The sequence below is a fragment of the Xylocopa sonorina genome, chromosome 9 (assembly GCF_050948175.1).
Source record: "Xylocopa sonorina isolate GNS202 chromosome 9, iyXylSono1_principal, whole genome shotgun sequence".
Lineage (NCBI taxonomy): Eukaryota > Metazoa > Arthropoda > Insecta > Hymenoptera > Apidae > Xylocopa > Xylocopa sonorina.
The window spans coordinates 9,165,510-9,187,354 of record NC_135201.1 but is presented as its reverse complement, the minus strand read 5'-3'; the positions used below and the strand labels follow the sequence as shown (position 1 = coordinate 9,187,354).

At 39.6% G+C, this 21,845-nt stretch overlaps 4 protein-coding genes across 6 annotated transcripts; 3 read left to right on the top strand and 1 right to left on the bottom strand.

Annotated features, from left to right (window-relative positions):
• The first annotated feature begins 121 nt into the window (after positions 1-121).
• Positions 122-4,033, top strand: LOC143427224 (uncharacterized). Its single transcript, XM_076901155.1, has 11 exons — positions 122-207; positions 763-883; positions 1,250-1,330; positions 2,134-2,256; positions 2,450-2,567; positions 2,744-3,008; positions 3,079-3,243; positions 3,324-3,414; positions 3,559-3,695; positions 3,772-3,904; positions 3,983-4,033. Exons 4-11 carry the CDS (start codon positions 2,188-2,190, stop codon positions 4,031-4,033), a joined length of 1,029 nt encoding a protein of 342 aa, XP_076757270.1. The 5' UTR covers positions 122-207; positions 763-883; positions 1,250-1,330; positions 2,134-2,187.
• Positions 4,034-6,767: 2,734 nt separating this feature from the next.
• Epsiloncop (coatomer subunit epsilon) lies at positions 6,768-8,100 on the top strand. The gene is made up of 3 exons (XM_076901817.1): positions 6,768-6,969; positions 7,162-7,650; positions 7,724-8,100. Exons 1-3 carry the CDS (start codon positions 6,865-6,867, stop codon positions 8,030-8,032), a joined length of 903 nt encoding a protein of 300 aa, XP_076757932.1. The 5' UTR covers positions 6,768-6,864; the 3' UTR covers positions 8,033-8,100.
• Positions 8,101-9,955: 1,855 nt separating this feature from the next.
• Positions 9,956-13,224, top strand: LOC143427551 (poly(A) RNA polymerase gld-2 homolog A). Of its 3 annotated transcripts, XM_076901786.1 has the most exons (11): positions 9,956-10,364; positions 10,458-10,666; positions 10,739-10,849; positions 10,914-11,101; positions 11,185-11,468; positions 11,558-11,726; positions 11,814-11,957; positions 12,044-12,172; positions 12,237-12,426; positions 12,513-12,628; positions 12,703-13,224. In XM_076901786.1, the coding sequence occupies exons 1-11, from the start codon at positions 10,179-10,181 to the stop codon at positions 12,861-12,863; spliced, it is 1,887 nt and encodes a 628-aa protein (XP_076757901.1). In that variant the 5' UTR covers positions 9,956-10,178; the 3' UTR covers positions 12,864-13,224. The 3 variants fall into 3 exon arrangements, with proteins under 3 accessions (XP_076757901.1, XP_076757900.1, XP_076757902.1); XM_076901785.1 differs by having other exon boundaries at positions 10,458-10,849; XM_076901787.1 differs by having other exon boundaries at positions 10,239-10,364; positions 10,462-10,849.
• A 1,743-nt stretch (positions 13,225-14,967) lies between these two features.
• Positions 14,968-21,512, bottom strand: Upf1 (Upf1 RNA helicase). Its single transcript, XM_076901755.1, has 5 exons — positions 21,017-21,512; positions 20,104-20,381; positions 19,842-19,997; positions 19,176-19,769; positions 14,968-19,056 (listed from the first exon to the last, which is right to left on the bottom strand). Exons 1-5 carry the CDS (start codon positions 21,203-21,205, stop codon positions 16,914-16,916), a joined length of 3,360 nt encoding a protein of 1,119 aa, XP_076757870.1. The 5' UTR covers positions 21,206-21,512; the 3' UTR covers positions 14,968-16,913.
• Positions 21,513-21,845: the final 333 nt, after the last annotated feature.

Here is a 21,845-nt window from a genome sequence, read left to right as displayed (position 1 = left end):
CTCGCAATGTTACCGATTGAATGGTTGTAATCGAAGCTACGCGTAATGCAGGTAGTAATATGTATCTCATCTGCAGTAGCGATAAAAAAGATTTACAGAAATCGTATATTAACATGAAATGGTAAACGTTGTATAAAATGGAATACTTTTCACATGGATAAAAAGTAGTTTTCATTCATGTTTCTCGAATTTTGCGAGACTTGAAAGGTAAGGGAAAAACGCGTTGAGGTTAGTCGTTTAATAGAGGGCATTCTGTTGGTTGAACAGTGACTTCTGTTTCAACCCATTCGTTGCCAAGATTTAAAGCGTCTTACTCTGAATGGCAAGGTTTTATTTCAAAGAAAACATGCGATTTCACAGAATCTAATAATATTAAGTTTGTAGGTCATCCTGTTTAATAATTTGTAACTGAAACGGCTGACTAATTGTAATTAATTTAAAATTGCAGCACACACTACCGAAATGTCTCGTAGTCGACAGTTTTGGTGCATACGCTTACTACGCTGACACTCGAATAAATCCACTGTTGCAAATGTACGCTGCGAAAACAAGATGTGAATCTCATCTACGATTATTTGACATGGAACGCATCGAGTTTACACTGTGCGCATATTAATCGTATCGTGCAACGTTACGCGTCCTTTTTCAATTTAGTCTGCCAATCTAATCGTCACATGAATATCGTCACATGAACATTCTCGTTTCACCAGCATTAATCTACTTATAATTCCTAAAATGTACATAATATCTTTCTTTCTACAGTTACCTCAGCTACGAAGAGAGTGAAGCAGAAGAACAGATTGATACTTTGCATCAACAGCCTCTGTGGAGACTCCTGAAACGGCCACATTCCGATGCTGGTCAGAAGACGCTTGTTCAGTACGTAGGCTGGCTGGTCGAAGAAATCCATGACGATTGTACTCGTGTTTCTCTCGTTTCTTCACTTTAGAATCATGGAGAGGAGCGAAGACTAATCGTTGAGAATCGCAGACGGATAATAAATGAAGATTCGCTTGTTAAATCATTAAAGAATTCGGTTAACGATTGAAGCGGTCGAGGCACAGTCGCTTTGCATTAAGCGCGAAATCATATTTCTTACGTTATCTCAAACATGAACATCATCCAAGTTCCCACTCCTTTTAAATATTAGATGCATCCACTGAAGGATGTCTAATCAGAGAAAATTACCATTTCTCTTCTCTCGGTTTTAGACTGTATAGACAACGTTTCTGTTTTTTTAACGAGCCAGCTACTGAATCGATAGCTATTAAATCAACCGCTGAAAGCAAAGAAGAGCGGCCCCTCGCGATGGAACAATTTTCATTTTATAGTAAGATAATTTCTGCTAGCGGTGGACTTGTTTGATGTCCTCGAGTTTGCTAATTACATGCTCGTACAAGATTTCTTACAGAGCACGTGCATTATCGCTGATAAATCCGGACACTATACGACTTTTAGTAACGGTTCGTGAATGACACGGCGCTATAAGCTGAAATTACAAGCTTCAGTTATTCATTTGGAAACTTGTGAATGATGTATTGAAAGTAATCGCGTCGTTCGTTCTTGTAGTCTTCGGATGTAGATACGACTACACTTCCATTCAATCAGTTGAGTCACTTTGCTGTAAACAAACGCACGTGCTGAGATTTGAGTAGGTGAGATAGGCTTCTAATCCTCAGCTATTACTACTGCGATATTCTTTAGTAGAATGGATATAAATAGATATTTGCTTTCTTAATGTCTTGTTTACAGCTGGTGATTCGATTTATTGAAAGGGGTGTAGTGTTTTATCAAGAGGATTAATTATTGGTCGTATTACTGTACTTACTTTACTATTAGTTCGTAACATTGTATTATATGAAATGATAGAATGTTTCATGAGTAGTAATTAATTGGTGTTATACGTTCTAAATGTTCACGGATTTTTCAGCAGCAGTGCCACACATCGTTATAATATTAGCTGTAATATTGTAACAACAAATGAACACTGTGTTACACTTTGTAGTGATTTAGACAAGTTCGATAATTTGACATGGAATAGAATTTTCTTGCATACTTCTCTTTCTGTAAACAGCATTAATCTCTCAAACTTCTCGCTTCTGGTCACTCTGTAATTCGATACTTTCTGTTCAGATTAGGGGATTGCAGAACGTCTGGGGAGTCGACTACGATGTGGTCATCGAGTGCATGCCACCGATCGTGGCACTTTTTCTTGGCACCTCCATGTACTTAAATGGAATCTTTAACATGAACAAGGTACTTTTTTGTATCTTGTTCGATTCAGAAATTGTTCAGGACCAAGTACACTAAATTCTATTTCCAATATCGATCATTAACGTAGAATTGTTTTCCATACATTAAAATAACTTACTCCCTCGTAATTTTCTACGTTTCGTTTCTTTCCATTTCTACTGAATACATTCTTACTCTCTTGTTTCTTTGGTTGCAGGTGAAGGATGTGCTTCTGTCAATTAAACACGACTGCATCTACTACACGAACCGACCAGAAAATATGATTCTTCAACAGTACCAGGCTCAAGGAAGAAAAATTACACTTTTCTATGCTTGTAAGCGTTCATCGAGATTATTTTAATCGTAAATTGCTTCGAGTGATACCTGAAGTATCGCGGATTAACGTATCGTGACAAGTATAACAATGATAACGTTCTGCATATTCGATTCTGGATCTTTTTCGTTTCGCAAGCTTTCGAAAGTAAATGAAATTTTCTTCCTTCCGTTTTAGCATACATTTATGCGACTGTGCTCGTATATATAACATTACCAGCGATATTATTGGTAACCAATGTCATCAGTACGCCCTCGAATCATTCAGAAGAAAAGAGTTTTCTATACGAACTCGATTACGGCGTGGACAAAGAGCAATATTTTTACTATTTGTACGTACATTCGTACTTGGCAACGATTACGGTTGCCAATTTAATCACTTGTTGCCACACCACGTATATGATCTACGCTCAACACGCCTATGCGTTGTTCGCTATCATAAGGTATTAACCATTTTACTCTGACTAAAGTAGATTTCATGAAATTTAATCGGAACGCGACGAATCTTTGCAGTTATCAATTGAAGACCATACATATTTTGGATACGGATACCTTGATAGACGTAGAAGACACTGATTTACTTGAAAAATATAAAAATGTCGATTTCTTATGGGGACAGCAACAACAAATTTATCAGAAAGTGTTCACTTGCATAAAGGAGCATCAAAATGCCATAAAGTGAGTAGCTCTACTGCGTATTATTGTATCGTTTATTTTCTTCGTGTAACAAAGATTCATTCTTCCTTTTTCCAATTTAGATATTCGAATCTTGTTGAATCATTGTTCACTAAGTCTTTACTCGTTCAACTGCTTTGGATTGTTCTCTGCCTTACCGTTACAGGAGTTGAAGTAAGTATCTGTGAAAGTTCAAATACGTATAAATTGTTTCCTGCTTCGAGTAAGTAATATATCAGGGCACTCTTAAAATGCTACGTCACCAGATTTTTTTTATAATTGTCACACTGTAATGAATAAATGTATCTTTATTTCTAGACTGTACTAAAAGTAGGTAACTTTGGCGATATGATGAGATTCGGAATGTTTACGGTGGCGCAAACTGTTCATATATTCTTTCTTTGCCTTCCGGGGCAAAGGTTGGTGAATCATGGAGAGGAAGTGTTCGCCGCAGCGTAAGAATTTTCTCAAAATATTTTGTATCTTCTCCTCACATTTCCAGCGTTAAGTATAGTTAATTAATTCGTATAGATGCGAGGTAACGTGGTACATGCTTCCTAAGAAGTGTCACAATTTGTACAGATTTTTGCTCTCAAGAAGTTTTACACCCAGCAGAATAACAGCCCTCGGATTGGTACCGATGTCAATGGAAACGTTCCTCATGGTAACCAATTTCTGCTTGGTCACTTTCTTGTTGGTCGTAATATTAAGAATATAATTTTATAATTATTTTTGCTCGCAGATTATCCGAACCGCAATGAGTTACTTCACTGTGCTATTATCAGTTGCATAAGAGATACATGGATATAAACGAAAGTTCGGTACACACTTGGGCAGTATTAAATGTTCAATAAAAATGATCAGTAGGATTTTGTTGTTAGAATATTCAGTTTTGTCACATTTTAGACTTACTATTGTTGCATAGGAATTAAATAACTGATGTTATTTGCAAGATACATGTTACTGTGCAATGCAACGAAGAGAATTAGGACCAAGACGGCTACGAATGCTGTGTACTATCTTGTAAAATTACTTTGTACCGATTGTAAATCATTGTAAGGTCTCAATAAACGCTCAATTATTGTTAATTAATCCTTTAATTACTTAATTACCTCTCTAACAGTCCCACAAAGACCAATCCCAGTCCTTAAACGAGATAAAACTCGTAAAAAATAGTCCTACACAGAATTAAACTAGCTGTAAGCTTAAATTTCACCAATTACAATGTTGGATTTTCGAATTTTCGAGCGAAATATTGGGAAAGTATCAGGAGAACATAACGTCTAGGAGGTATCGGAAATTCCAGGAATTCTTGATGACGTCATTTCCAAGAAGTGGCACGTTCGGATACCTCCTCACATGTTATGTTCTCCTGATACAAAGTCGATTTTTCGGGGTTTCGATCGAAAATTTGGCAATGTATCAGGAGAACATGACGTCACAGGAGGTATCGACAATTCCAGGAATTCTCGATGACGTCATTTCCAAGAAATGGCACGTTCGGATACCTCCTATGACGTCATGTTCTCCTGATACAAAGTCGATTTTCGAGGTTTCGTTCGCTAAAATCGAGAAAGTATCAGGAGAACATGACGTCACAGGAGGTATGCTTGCCACTTCTAGGAAAATGACGTCACTACCGAGAATCGCCGAAATTCCAGGAATTCTCGATGACGTCATTTCCAAGAAGTGGCGCTATTCGGATACCTCCTCACTACTTATGTTCTCCTGATACAAAGTCGGATTTTCAAGATTTTGGTCGAAAAATCGGCAATGTATCAGGAGAACATGACGTCACAGGAGGTATCGACAATTCCAGGAATTCTTGATGACGTCATTTCCAAGAAGTGGCACTATTCGTATACCTCCTATGACGTCATGTTCTCCTGATACATTGCCGATTTTTCGACCAAAATCTTGAAAATCCGACTTTGTATCAGGAGAACATAACATATGAGGAGGTATCCGAATAGTGCCACTTCTTGGAAATGACGTCATCGAGAATTGCCGGAATTTCGGCGATTCTTGGTAGTGACGTCATTTTCCTAGAAGTGGCAAGCATACCTCCTGTGACGTCATGTTCTCCTGATACTTTCTCGATTTTCGGGGTTTCGATCGAAAAATCGCCAATGTATCAGGAGAACATGACGTCACAGGAGGTATCCGAATAGTGCCACTTCTTGGAAATGACGTCATCGAGAATTCCAGGAATTGCCGATACCTCCTGTGACGTCATGTTCTCCTGATACAAAGTCGGATTTTCAGATTTCTTGGTCGAAAAATCGGCAAAGTATCAGGAGAACATAATGTTAGAGGAGGTATCCGTAACGTGCCACTTCTTGGAAAATGACGTCACCGCTAATTCCAAGAATTTTAATAGTTCTTTTCAGTGACGTCATTTTCTAGGAAATGCCAATTTACGAATATTCCTCTGGACCTAACACTATCTTACATTAATTGATGATGGTAAGGAAAAGGTATAGGTGGAGGATATAGTTGAAGGTAAATGATGAAACATATTCAATTATGCTTAATCAATTAATTTATTCAATAAAATTAACAATATTTACAGTAGAATACAATTAAACTGTATTTTATGAAGACAGATATCTTTAAAGTACAATATTTCTTACTTCTAAGCTTATAATAAGTTATATAACTACATATTGTACTATATATTATAATAAAGTGTATGATACTAACATTGAGTGATGGATAGTAAGGTATATAATTTCAGAGTGCTATAAAATTTTAGAGTATTACTGATTGATTAAAGAAAATCCTTAATTTTTCATTGAATAGAAAGAGTCAGATAAATTATATGTCCCGCTTTCGAGGTAAGAGAGAGAAAGATATATTAAAAAGCTTTAAGAAAGAGTGAGACAGATGATACCGACGCTACTCCAGAACCCGTGGCGCCATCTCTGTGAGAAGTGCTCAAACTGTTCGCACAGCGTTATCGACAGCGAAGTGAACTACTTACCGACAGTGTCGCCATCTCTGGAAGAAGTGCGGAAACTAGTTGCAATATAGTTTCAGCACTATTCTAAGAGATGGCGCCACAGATCGGTAAGTAGTTCACTTCGTTGTCGATAACGATGTGCGAATAGTTTGAGCACTTCTCGCAGAGATGGCGCCACGAGTAATTAAATTTCATTTAAAAAAATTCCACTATTCGTTTCAACGATATATTATGAGAGTTTTGTGTCTATTACGTAAAGCACTCGTTGATTTCTGTTCAGAGAACGTACCTTCTGTCATCCATTAGAATATTAATCAGCGATAATTATTAATAGATGGCAGTGTAACACTTCGCTGCGGCGATTAATCGCGCGAGCTTCCACGCTCCTGAATCGCCCTGTATGTACACGAAATTTCATTTCTGGCGTATAAAATTGCATTTCAGAATGGAACGCGTGCTCGAATATTGAGTCAGGTACAGTATGGAAAAAAGAAATAATTAATCGTGATGTTCTAACAGAGGTGATCGAATTAAGAGGCTGAGAGAAAGAGAGAGAAAGACGCGCGTAAATTGATCTCGCGGAATGGTCGGTATTGCAGCGCACGCGGCTGTTGAAAACCGGAACACGTAGGTGAATGGAACACTACTAACGAAATGACAAGATGGCACGTCAGCAGCAAGCAGACGTCGACGAACTGTTCGACGTAAAAAATCACTTTTATATCGGCAATTACCAGCAATGCATCAACGAGGCACAAAAAATCAAGGTCTGTTCGCCTTAACCGTATTTCCTTCGAAGGTTGCCCTCGCTTTACCCCAGTAGAAATATTAATTTTTTTTTTTTTTTGGTCCTCACCACCTCGGACACGAGCGATTCCTCCTTTCCGTTGGCGTGATGTTAATTCAATTTTCGACGTCAGGAAACTTAAAGCTGCCACGTTTCTTTTCCATGGACGCAGTCGTCTTCGCCGGAGGTGGCGATGGAGCGAGACGTGTTCCTCTATCGCGCGTACATAGCGCAGCGAAAATTCCGCGTTGTGCTAGATGAGATCAACAACTCGTCCCCGCCTGATCTGCAACCGCTGAAAATGCTGGCCGATTACTTCGCGAACCCCAGCCGCAGGGAGGCGATAGTAGCCGAGCTGCAACAAGCGACAAATCGTAGTAACTACGATAATCACAACTTTCTGATTGTCGCTGCGACAATTTATTACCACGAGAAGAACCTGGAGGCGGCTCTCAGGATACTGCGCAATGTGGATCACTTGGAGTGTCTAGCGTTGACTCTGCAGATCTACTTGAAAATGGATCGTTTGGATCTGGCTAAGAAAGAGCTGGTTACTATGCAGGAGAAAGACGACGATGCCACTCTCACCCAGCTGGCGCAGGCTTGGTTGAACATAAGCAGCGGCGGTGATAAACTGCAAGACGCCTATTATATATTCCAGGTAGTATTACGTTCGTATCTGCATGAAATATTTCATTTACAAAGGAGAATCGGCTAACGTTTTGTTACTTTAGGATATGATAGACAAACATTCCAGTACCAGTATGCTGTTGAACGGACAAGCGACCTGCTTCATAGGACAAGCGAAATACGAGGAGGCAGAGATAGCTCTGCAAGAATCGTTGGACAAAGACAGTAACAATCCGGACACGTTGATCAACATGATCGTTCTTTCCCAGCATATGGGCAAGCCGCCCGAAGTAGCCAATCGTTATCTAAGCCAGCTGAAAGATTCGCACTTGGAGCATCCGTTCGTCAAAGAGTATCTGCAGAAGGAGATAGAATTCCAAAGGCTCAGGAAGCAATATTCCTCGTCCGCCTAAACTGTATCGAACCATAGCATTTCACGAGTTAAAAATTAAAAACCCGAACTACCACGAGTTACGCTGTAACAATACACAGACCGTTAGACGCAAGACGGTGCGAAAGATTTAGAGTGTTTTAACCGCATTGGTACGACGCACCTCTGAACGGTCATTACCCTTCATAGAAGAACAGTTTCAGTTTCTCGTGCATCTTTCGTTCGACGATTTTATACGATGGAACGTCCTCTCACTTTTGCATGAAATTTTTACAAGTAATCTACCATTGGCAAATAAAGGGATAGATGAGTAAAAACGAATAATACGCAATCTCTACATATGTAACCATGCTCGGATACGTGTGGTGCGTGTACGAACAATTCGATGTCCAACCACCATTTCGTCTACTACTCTTTTTAATAAAAACAATTACGATAAGTAAACATTAATGGCTGCCATTTTATAATAAGATTAAGGAAGAGAGAGAGAGAGAGTAACGAGATCTCGTAAACCCCAGCAGGGGTTGTAAGATGGAATCGTTTTGTTACTCGTCGATACATGTATCCGATTGTAACGCATTTAAGTCCCTCGTGTATCGATGTAGAAAGGTGAACCATGTAGAAGCGGTACCATGCTTCTTCTTATTATTATTATTATTATTACTATTATCATTATTATTATTATTGTTCCAATAAAATGCGAGAGGTCGAATATGCGATCGGCAAAACTTTTCTCATAACTCCTCTGGTAAAATCGCCACTTGGTCCCGCCATCTGACGTTAAGGCACGCAAATTGGTCCCCGTCGAGAAACGTCCGTGTCGCAGAGAGGAATTCGAAAATTTAAACGGACGAGCGAGTTGAAAGCATCGCACGGGATGCGTTGAAAGTGGCGTGTGCCGCGCAGAATAATCCGGGTACGCGTTCATCGTCGTTGGAAAAGGGCGTGTTCTCCGTTCGCGAGACGGTATTTGCTTGGCGGGAGATACGACCTAGAGGACAGTTTTTAATTGGCGACGTTGGTCACCGGCAATCGAGGGCGAGGGAGCAGAGAACGTATCCGTGGCCCTCTTCACCTTTGGGAATTAAGGACCCTCGTAACATGGCGACACGAGATAGGTACAGGAACGTGTATTTACGTTTGCTCAGAGTTGCTCTGCGATCGTGGTGGGTTATTATTACCCGAGTTTTCCAAATGTTCGCCTTCTTTGGATTTATCTGTTTCTCTTTTTTATTCTTTTTTATTCTTCCAGTTGTTTACTCGGCAGGTAGTTTTTTCACTGGTGTGTATACGATAGCGGTTTAAATATAACTGATTAATGCTCGATGATCAACGATCGTGCGCTATCGTATGTGCATGTGTTTTCAATTTTCTAATTCTGGGTACTGGAGTATGGTATCGCGATGTTTGTTTGTACATTGTAACCTATAATGTAGGGGGCTCTTTGGAAGGGATATTCGTAGCTGAATGATCGTAGGTTCGGAGGGTGTACGGGTTTTAAAGTATGTATACTTTTTCAGGATTGCTGAACGTTGCGAGTGATGAGCCTGTACCGTTGCACTGAGAGTTTTGAAGAGAGATATACGTTCGATACTTAAACGCCACGGCAGCCAAGCAAAAGTACTGTTTAATGTTAGGAGTACAAGGGCGATAGATGCGATACGATGATAAGAGAGATCGATTCGTGTACAGATCATTTGAGGGGAATCGATTCTGAATAAGAGTGAAACGAGATACGTTTAAATGACAAGAGATATATGGTTCATGTGTAGTTCTCGGATGTATATGTTATTTATTTAGCCACTATTAAGAGATCTAGCCAAATACCGCGACGGATTTACTTTATACTTAATGATAATTATATTTCACTTTGTCAATTGCGAACGTTTGCAGATATTATATTGTCGCAGTGTGTAAAGGGCATAACAACGACAGGGGAGAAAACATAAAATGTGTTAATAGTAGATGCACAATTATCTATGAATAAATTTTATTTTTGAATTTAAATTTAAATATAAAATATATAAGTATATAATTACTGCGAGAGATGTGAATAATACTCTGTCTATTCTATGCATTATATGTTGTAATAGTTGTCCCGTTAAAAGAACATAAAGTTCCTTCTAGATCGAAGTAGCGTATTTTTAAGTAGTACATTTATTTTGGCTATGTATCACACTATGTATCCACCGCAAATAATGGTGCAGATAATGGGTGGCCAACAGGCTAATGGACAGTGTCCACCGGTTCAAACGCACGCGATGCACATTCATGGTGCAAATACGTACCATCAGACAGAATATGCAAAATATCGCCCAGACAATTGTACACAGAGTAGACATCAAATGATACAGGTGCCCTATGATCCATTCTTTGTCATCTATATAGGCTAATTACGCTATTATATATGTAAAAAATCTGTTTAAGTACAAGCGACATTCTTGCAGACAGGATCTTATCCGCTGGAGCTATTGCAATTGATGGGAGTCGAGATACCATCGTTGAGGTGTGTAGAGTACATGCAGTCGAGTAATGGCACACCCACGGGACACTGGCAAAGACGTGTAAATACATCGAATAATACACCTATTATACCATCTCCACATCTTGCCTTCAGGCCAAACAATAGTGGTTTGGCGAACAAAAAATCAAACTGGTACAATAAATTGAATAAAAGAACTTCGTTTCGAGATTCCTGCGTGAACAACGAGAAGTACAGTAGCGACAGTGGTTTCAGTTCACGATCACCAACGCCAAATAAACATCACATTGACAGTAGTCAAACAGAAAGCTCGGATGAACGAGACTCTGTAATATCTTTGGTCGAACGAAGTATGAAGTAAGTATTACTTGTGCGAACCAAAATGAAGAGCAAAACTGTAGCGAGAAACTATTCCTTTCAGAAAGTCGCATAAAGCACATCAATATAGTGTTTCGAATAACAAAGTAATACAGTACGGAACAATTTCAAACACGTCTACTGCTCATCAAAATTACCATAGCGAGAGACCTGTTAATTGCTATACCACCACTTTGTCAGCATCTAGGACTCAGGTACAGAGTTATCAAAATAAAAGGCGATATCATTCAGGTATAGTGTTCATAACGACGACGTTAAATGGATCACAATCTGTTTGTTCATTTGTCTATTATAGAAACAAATTTTACTCTTAGGAAGGAACAGTCCACCTCCTCAAAGGCTAGTGAGAAACAAAAGATACGCGGGAGTATTGTCGCCCAGTTATCATACGTTTCCCAGGTATGGAATTGCTCCGGATCGATTCCTTGGCAGATCACATTTAGTCGAGGTAACTCGTACACCGGACGAGTTACTAAATGGGTCAATTTGGGATAAATTGTCGAAAGATATTTGGTCTAAGTTTATGTTAAATCAACAGACAGAGACTGTTTATAGAAACAAAATGATGCTTTGGAGATACCTGTATGTTTATATCAAGGTAACGTGGGATTTAAATTGGTTTTCAAGATACACACGCGTCTCTTATAGACAAATAACCATTTAAATTTTGTTGATATCCTCTTTCAGACTGCGTTTCCAAAGTATGGTTTATTCCTGGTCGGTTCTACAATGAACGGCTTTGGATCGGATAATAGCGATGTCGATATGTGCCTTCTAGTGAGGCGTACCGAAATGGATCAAAGGAATGAAGCTATTGGATATTTAGAACAAATATTAAAATGCCTTAAAAGATGTGGTATGGCGATCTAAATGTTCATTTTATGTTTATCACTGCCGTCGAATTTCGAATTGTATAAAAAAAAAATCGTTCTTATATAAACAGATTTTATAGAACAGTTGGAACTTATACAGGCGAAGGTACCAATCCTAAAGTTCCACGATTCGATAAAGAATTTAGAAGTCGATTTAAATTGCAACAACGCTGTTGGTATTCGGAATACGCATCTTCTTTACTGTTATTCCCGAAGTAAGATCACTGTTCCAGCAATTAATTGGTCGAAAAAAACCAGTTTCAGCTATTTAGTAAAACTATTTTCTCGAATTACATTACAGTTGATTGGAGAGTGAGGCCTCTGGTACTTGTGGTTAAACTTTGGGCTCAATCCCAGGATATTAACGATGCCAAAAACATGACGATATCTAGTTATTCCCTAGCCCTTATGGTTATTCATTTTCTACAATGTATGTACTCATACGTGCCTTCAACTTCGCTGACTTGCGTGTGAATACTATTCATTTCTTTCAGGTGGCATCAATCCACCGGTATTACCTTGTTTGCATTCTCTTTACGAGGACAAGTTCGCACCGCACACGGATATCCATTGCATAGATATTCAAGAAGAACTGGACATATCGTCTTCTGTACTCCGGCCTAAGAATCGACAATCGTTAGGCGAACTGTTCGTCGAATTTTTCCGATATTACGTAATGTTCGAGTGAGTAAAACAAAGTGCAATCTCATGTTAGAAACACTATCTCAGTAAAAAAACGTTACAGTAAATTAACAATGGCATTTAAATAGTTTTAATCAGTATGCGATATCAGTCCGTTTGGCGAACAAAATACCGATAGAGGACTGTCGAAGAGCCCGGTCTTACAAAAATGACCCCCATCAGTGGAAATATTTATGTATCGAAGGTGAGTCTAATGACCCAACAGCGAGAAAACAAATAATGCGATGCTATATTGATCAGATGCTTGTGTACTTACAGAGCCGTTTGATCTAACTAACACTGCTAGATCGGTCTACGATCCGGATGTATTCACGAGGATCAAACACGTGTTCGATTATACGTACCAGAACTTGAAACACCACGATCTAGCCAGGATATTCGTCAAGGTGAACCCCACTTCGCCCTATATCGTGACGTAACTACGTTCACGAAGGCTAGTATACGAATACGTTATTTAGCATAATTTTATATTCGAAAAACGGTTTATTTTTGTGATTGGCCTCCTTCGATATAATTCGGGGCAATTCGACTGATTCTACCCACGTGTGAGATAAAACAAAGTACAATGGAGTAATTTTCTACGCTTACCTTGAGCTAACGTGCTCGTAACTTGTGATAATGGCCCGCGCTTTTAAGCAACGGCTCATCTGTTGCGTTTAGATGCTCGGATATTTTTTTTTTTCTCGCGTCTTGTTTAGTTTCCGTTTTATTTCCTTTTTATATGAACATGTATAGAGGAGCCACTAGCCGCACGGGTTTGTACACACACGCGACAATGAGAGAAAAGGAAAGACGTTAAGTTTTCTTGTCAAGTATGCGCTGAACAACTGCAATTAAGTTCGTAACTCGGGGATAGCGGTAAATCAAATTGAACGTTTGATAGCGGCAATTTCATTCATTTCTTTCTAGAAAAATGTTATCGTTCTTTCGGAATAGCTTTGAAACTCATTCCCATGCAAGATCTTTCTCAAACGTTTTTCTCTTTTTTTTTTTTTCAAAATTGTTAGATATACTAAATACGGTGCCTTAAAGTAATTGTCAGCCACTAAAATTTACTCGTTACGTGACCTCTTATCTGCATAATATCGTAGTAAAAAGTTTCAACTTCTTTTGACAATTACTTACAACAATGGTCAATGCTGGCTCAATGCAACCTAAAAAGAAACAAATATTAGTAAAAGAAACGAACAAAAATTATACATCTAAACTGATATCATCGAATGTCCTGTAGAACCTCAAATATTCGTATATGAGATATATATCTATATATAAAAAGAGTACTTATCTTTACTTATAAAAAAAAAGAAAAAAAAATAAAATAAAAAAGAATAAAGAACTTAAATTTACACTTTAAAAAGTACTTGGAAACGAGTTACTTCTTCAAGATAATGGAAAAAGAGACACAAAAAAAATATAAATAAATAAAATATCGTTCGAAAAAAAACTGTGAATAAAAAGTAAAAAAAAAAAAGTTGTTAAGTATATTTACATTGATGCCAATAACAAATATATTCTAAGATGATTAATAACAACTTATAAAAATCGATTAAGTGCCACCAGTATTATTGTGGTTACCTAAATTCTGATTATATATAAAGTATGGTAGAGAAAGAAGATTTTTGTCGTTCATTCGTTGGCGCAAACCTGGTGATTCAAGCACTCCTTCTCGCTGCGTATCTTTTTAGAGAAACGAAAAGACAAGCCATATCAATTATTACGTACATTTAAAAAAGTGACAAGTAGACTGATTGATATAATTAGCTACATTATTAAATTTACAACAGTTTTTTCTCGAATAGACATTCGGTCAACAGATTTCCTACTATTAATGAGAAAAAAGAAGCAAAGTTATCAATTTTCGATTCTAGTTCTAGTCTGATTTCAATTAGTCTTTCGTTAAATGAAAAGAGGAAAAAGAATGTGTAAAGTATAACGTAGTAAATATTTAAAATATTGTGTAGAAGAAACAAGGCTGTGTTGACAGTATGAAACCTGTTAAGTGCTATGTACAATCTTTGGGCCTTCGTGCAAACACTGAGAACATTATTTTCAAATTATATGTAAAATTTGCAGTTTATTGGAAAGAAAGAAGGGGAGAGACTGCCTTTATTGGATGATAGGTCTCTCCTGTATTGTACATACAAATAATTCGAGATTATAAAATTCTCTTAGATCACCAGATAAATAATATTAACAATGTACGTTGTACGACAGGCCTAATATATTTTTCTAATTAATTAATTACTTATTTTTGTAACGCATACGATGGTAAATATTAAGTGTATCTTCCTTCGCTCAAACGGAAAATCCATAAATCTTCCCATTTTTTTAACAGTCCTAAGCACACATGTTTCGCTAAATTGTAAGGCGATAAATATCAAACTTTTGTAATTTTGATTTTGTTGTTAAATAAAGATTATTTATATACATAACAACTGAACGTTAACTTTCCCTATTAATGTAAAAAGATGTAACGACGCGTTACATTTTCCAGGTCGGCAATAAACGGGGAAATGAGTAATGTTTTCAAATTAAATTTATTCCTTTCGTAAGACTTCACAATGAATTTCCATATTATATTCTGCAGTTAACGGTGCGCTATTGGTCGGAAAAAAGAAAAGAAAACAATTTTGTGTTGCATAATGCTGTCTTCTTTTTTTTCTCTCGTTCAGAATTTAATCCGTGATAATCCAGTGGTCGAATTCATTATCGCGAGAAGCCAGTACAGAAAATCGAGGAAATATAATTAGCAGGGGGTGTAGAGAGTGCGAAGGTAAAAAGAAAGGGAACAAAAAAAAGGAGAAGAACACGAGTAAAATACTTTGAACACTAAATGGACTGTTCGTCTTCTCATGGATGAGATTTTAATCGATTTCAGGCAATTTTTCGTTCGTTTTTATTTCTCCGAATCTGCGTCCGTCTGCGTTCGAAAATATGCTGTTGAAGGAAAGACTGTATCGTTATTGTTTGGAATGAACGTCACTATTTCTGTCCCATTTTTTTCGTTTTTTTTTTCTTTTTCTCTTTTGTTCGTCGTTCACCTGCAAATCGTATCAAAGAAAAAACATCAAACGAAACTGTTATTTTCATTCATGCGCGCTCTGTCGACCCCTGTAGTAAATAAAATATATACAATATATATATTGGTTTAACCAGAAAAAATAGAAACTAATTAACATGATTGGAATTAAAGGATTCCTTATCGGTTAGTATAATGTCAACATGACGCCAAGCTTATGAGAAAGGATTCCTCCTTTGTGATGATGCTCGAATCTCGGTCTCATTCTATTTGATGACGATTCGATCTGCGACATTCGACTGAACCGATGATGGTGTTCCGTCAGCCCGAGGACAAATCGATGACAACGATGGTATTGTTATCGTCCCTTTGTTATCGACGTTATCACGTATCCGCACGTTCCAACTGTACGCTTTATTGTCACATTCTTCCGCAGCTATTACGATACAAGATAGTTATCGAGGACAGAGGTGTACACTTCTCCCAACACCTCTCCCTTGTCTCGACGGTGGTCAGTCATCCCAGACTTCATTTGAAAGGGAATTGCGAAAAAGACACGTGACGCGATATCAAGGTCAATAAAGTATGTCGCAATCTACTTTTCCAAAGTTTAAAGGCGTTTGCAAAATTATAATTTCTCTCCATTCAGTTACCGTTTTACTATTTTGTGAAATTCATCCAGTGATTGTACGCATTAACAAGTACACTTGTCGGATTTGGTCGAGTTACGAATGATCATTACACGTCCCGCGTCTTCCTTCTATCTCCTTTTCCCCTCTATTATTATAATTACATTTTTTCTGTTTTTGGTAATCTGACGTTTCTTTTTTTTTTTTTTTCTCGTTTTGTTTTCTCGTATGTATGTGCGTGTGTAAGTATCCCTGTTTATCTGTGTCTGTGTGTGTGCGTGCGTGTATGTGGTGTGTGTGCGTGTATGCGCGCGTATGCACGCGTGTGTAATTCTAGCGTCACTCGATCCCCGCGATAAAACGGTACGTTCACGGTAAGCGCGTGATGACTGGTAGTTTTTAGTGATAGTGTCGCCTCCCGGTTCTATCCCTCTTTTTTGTTTTTTTCTTGGTTGGCTTGTCGCATTTGTTATACCTGATGGTTTTACTCTTTAACCATTTCCTTTCCCCGTCTAGAACATTTTAGCGTGTCGACGGTAAATGGCGACGAACTCCCCCGTTTGTAGTTTTTTCTTTTTTTTGTATTTTTCATTTTTTTTTTGTTTTGTTTTTGTTTTAATTGCTTGTTGTTTTAAAACCCTCTTTTTTTAAAACGCCGACGACTGCATGTGCATATGCCGTACTCGATCGCCGAGCCGTTTTACCGTTTTGCGCAGTTAGTGATTTGTGGTTGTTGGTCGAAGAAGAATTAGTCGAACGAGCCTTCAGTCGCTCCCGCGACGCTGCATAGCAATTGCGTTGCTCAGCCGTACGGTCTCGGCTCAATATGGCTGGGAGAACTGTCCCCCGGGTTGTGACTGTCCGGATTGATAAAAACCACTTCGATCACCCTGATAAGTTGAGTCTTGTGATAGTAAACCGTCCATCTGTGACTGAAATTCTCCGACAGCGAACGAATCTTGAGAAAGCTCCGCTTGGCTCAAACCAGGCTGGGAGAGGCTGAAACCTGGCTGCGACATTCCTTGCGTCGTGCCCTGGGTTAACGGTAGACCTGGCTGACTATATGGCTGGGTATTTTGTTCCGTTTGACTTAGTTTACCCATTCGTGGGCCCTGTTTGTTTTTCGATAGCGCTGTTCCCCTGCGATTACGTTGGTTCTGTCTGGCCTGCAACGCCTGCTGGTGCTGATTGTAGAAACGTGGCGGTACGTGCGCCATGTTCATGAACATTCCCACTGGAACCGGGACGTTATTCATGGCTGCTTGAGCCCTTTCTGGACTGATATAGCTAATGGTGTCGTGGGTTCTGCTGAATATGTCCAACGGCACGTTCCTTTGGTAGTACGGATTGTGATTTTGTGTTCCATTTACCTGGGTGCCGGAACGATCGTATACTGACCCTGGAATAAGAGCTTCTCTCGCATCATACATCGACGTCGACATAAAATGAGAGCCTGGATTGGCAGCGTTCACAAGTTTCTTTGGTTTCGCGAACTGGATCATAGATTCCTTCAGATTGTTCAACGGCCCTTCCACGAGTACTTTCTGTTCCTTATAGAAACTCAACAGATGGTTCCATAGCGGCTGTTTCGATAGTACTTTCGGATTACCCACAATTATAATTCCATATTTTGCACGTGTTAGCGCGACGTTCAATCTTCGCGGGTCATTCAGGAATCCGATACCTTGATGCTCGTTCGAGCGGACGCAGGACATGATTATTATATCCTTCTCTCTTCCTTGGAAAGCGTCCACACTGGCAACCTCGATTTCCTGATAAAGTTTCGAGTGTAGCGACCCTTGATACTGCATGTACTGTACCAAATAAGCTCTCTGACCTTCGTACGGAGTTATCACTCCAATTTGCTCGGGCTTCACACCGCATCGTAAGAATCTAGTCGCTATTTTTTCGACATTCGACGCCTCCGTTCGGTTCAGATACGATGTACCGCTTCCAGCAATTTCTTCTTGGCCTTGCGTGACATAGAAAAACATTGGCTTATCGGGTGCTGGCCAGGGAAAATCAATTTTCAGTAATTTTCTTTCATCCGCGCATACACCGTTCTGCAAAGACCCCTCGTAAAAAAAGTTCGATGGAAAACGTGAAAGATCTGGGTGCATACGATATTGTACTTCCAATCTGAAAGGTCTAATTCCCAGAACGACTAGTCTTTCGAATAGAGATTGCGATAAACCTGCTCTGGCAGCCTTCTTGCACATGACTACCGGCCCTAACTGGCAATGGTCACCGACGAGAATTAATTGCTTCGCTCCAAGAACAACCGGCACCATACATTCAGGTTCGGTAGCCTGCATACTCTCGTCAATTAAAATTGAGTGGAACTTGAGCCTGTGTAGTCTTGGATCGCCAGCTCCAACGCAGGTGCAACAGATCACGTCGGCTGCTTCCAACAACTCCTTCTCTGCTGCTTTTTTTAACAGTCTGTAACGTTTCTCATCAACGCTGGACAACTCACCGGTCTCGTCTTTGAGTTGTTGTAATTTTTGTAGTTCAGTGTTCGTCTCCATATTCTTGATTTGATTATGAAGAGCGAGGAAGCTAACCGGTGAATCGATTGCTTCACGTGATTTCGCACAAAGTCGTACAACTTTTAGATTTGATTTGTGTATCTTCTCTGTAAGTTGATCCACAGCGGTATTAGAAGGAGCGCATACCAATACAGGACCGCCATTTTGTTTAACAAGTTGGTAAACTATCGTTGCGCTGGTCACTGTTTTTCCTGTGCCAGGTGGTCCTTGGATCAAAGACAACGGTCGCTGCACGGCATGCTTCACAGCATATACTTGGGAGCGATTTAAGTCGGGTAAGTTTGGAGCACTGAAGTGCTTGGGAAGATGACAACGAAATAGAACCTCTTCCACCTCGTGTCCTAATAGTCTGTGGTATATGTAAGCGGATACGGAAGTGTCATCCACGGCAAATTTCCGCAACGCTAATTGCATGCTATGATAAAAAATATAAATAAATAAATAAATAAGTAAAAAACAAAAAGAAAGAAATACGTTAACAAAGCAAGTCCTTCAGTATGGAAAAAATAAAAAGTATCTACAAATTTTACTTACCGATCGAAGCTGGTGCTCTTCCAAATAAAATCAACGACAAAGTTACTGACACATTCCGTTGGTGCGCCAGAATTGTTCTTCAATTCAATTCCAACTTCCTCTCCATAGTTATCAGGAATCTTAATTACGTGTCCGATTCCAGACCAAGGCTTGTGAAGTTCACCTAAATAACGAAGCCTCAGCTCGTCGCCGTGCATTAATTTCATATCGCCGTCCGTTTTCGCTAACATAAAATAGGCGATTGTCTTTTTGTTCAATCCAACGTCCCAACGAACCTCGATGTTCTCTTGCGTTTGAGATTCCTTTAAACGTTTATCGTAATCGGCTTCTAGTTTCACGAGAGGCCCAAATATGTTCTGATATTGGTATCCATCTTCGTAACGCAGAAGTACTTGTTGCGGTTCTTCGTCTACCCCAGGCTTTTCAAGGTCTTGGAAGGTAGCGTCAACATTGTCCCGCCACAACTCCTCCAATTTGTTAATTTGTTGCGCAGAAATTTGTCTGGCACGCAGTTGTTCCTGTTCTGATGGAATCTTTACCAACCATGCTAAAAAGGACCGGTCTTCGATCAGCGGTTTCCATTGTTCTTGATCCCTGCAGAATTTTAGATGCGTTGAGAAATGATGACAATTCGCTATCCTTTTAGTGTTCATTTAAAACATTTACCAATTCATATCTTTCAAGGAACTTTGAGCTGCGCATGGTTGACGACAGAGTAATACAACAACAGAGTCCGCCTTTGCAGGAATAAAACCAAGAACAAAAACATTCCTAACTGCGCATGAGTAACATTCAAGAACAGTCTCTCCCAAAGGACCATCTCTGCAATATAAACACATCGTAAGGTGAAAATAAAAATGAAAATATCAACGCACTTAAAACTCAATAACAACGCAATTAAAACTCAAATAAAATATACAAGTTATACCTGTGCAAGGTAACTTCCTTATGCTTAGCTCTGACAAGGTGATTGATAATATGCGAACCAGATGTGTTACCGCGTCCATTGCAAAACCATTTGCGGCACACATTGCACATAACAACACAGGATGCCTCATGGATACCACAATATTTACACGCATGTTCTGGTAAATCACGATTGTAGTACGCCTCCTCTTCCTCTTCTTCGAATTGTAATTCAGCAAGACTCTGTGCTGCTCCTGATATCTTCAGGTCCAAAGACGAGCTGCCACTTGTACCATTAACCTAAATAATAGTTGTACACAAAAGAAAATATATCGATGAACGTTTATCCTTGTGTATACAAATGTTATTTTCTATCTTATTTACAAAAGCTTTTTTCTCAAATTTGTTTGTATACCGTTGAGTTTACACCATTTATGATAACAAGTAATGCATTATGATATTACTATCTGGTTCAGCGTCCACAAAAATGTTGGTTATAAATAGTAATCATACTATTTAGCTTGCCTAATAATATGAAACAGTATCCATCATAAGAACCATCTAACCTCTATCCGTTAAACAACCATTAAACGTACGTAAGAGAGATCTTATTATACACACGAGTAAATAGAAACCCACGCTCACGGCGGATCGTGTGTAACAAAAATCGTGCTCGCGGATAAATAATTTTCCCCCGAGCGGGACGACGTGGGAAAAGAAAAAAAGCAAAGGTCATGACACCAAGGTAAGGCGTGGACATAAGGACCCGATGCGTGTCGAAAACGAGCAGAAACGTGAGGCGAGGTTAAGTGGTGTCCGCGTGAGGATTAACAGCAGGCGTAGGAGAAATCTCGGGGCCCGATCTGGCATGGCGGAAAAATGAAAACATAGGTTAGAGGTCGGGCACGAGAAAACATACGAGCGAAAAAACCAACCTGTACTGGCTGGCTAGGTTGACTTTGGGCAACATCGTGTTGCGATGCCTGAGTCTGGCTCGGCGAGGGCAACGTGAAATCGGTGAAGTCGAATTCGCTACCCTGGGTGTCCGCGCCGATCAGATCCGCCTCCTCCGTGTCGAGGAACGTGAGGGTCTGACTGCTGGGTCCGTACGCGTCAACGCTCATCCTGTATCGACACCCGACGTCCTTTTCGTGCCCTGCAAGAAGATAGACCTGCCTGCTCGGAGACCACCGAACACCAGTTGGTCGCGATAGAACGCGGCGGTGCACTCACTGAACTCACTCGTCCAATAATCGTGAACGAAACGACAGAGAAACGAAACGGCCAAGTAGAGTGAACTCTCAACACTGCTCGAAGAAAGAGACCACAGAGAATCCTACGCCATACTTTGTCTCGCGCAAGTCTCGCGCCCACCAACACCGACACGAGTATACAACTAACTTTTCTTCTTGCGCTCGTCGTGTGTTACGTCATCAGCTGATTTCCAAGTACACCGATGCGAAATCGAGGTGGAACTTGCCCGTCTCGTCTTCCGATCCTCCCTGCCGATCGCTCGACAAATTTTTATCGGTCAAACGTACCCGAAACGCCGGATTGTGTCGCATCCCGACAGGTGGCGGCACGATTCCCATTGGCGGGAATGAAATCGACATTTTTGAATACGAATTACCGTCTCTCTCCTCGTTTCATTGTCGTTATCAATTTCTAATCAGCTGATAAGTTAAATTACAGTTCGATTACAGTTGACTATTTCGATTCGAGATATGGCTCATTTTTATCAAGTTTGTAACACGTGCGTAAACG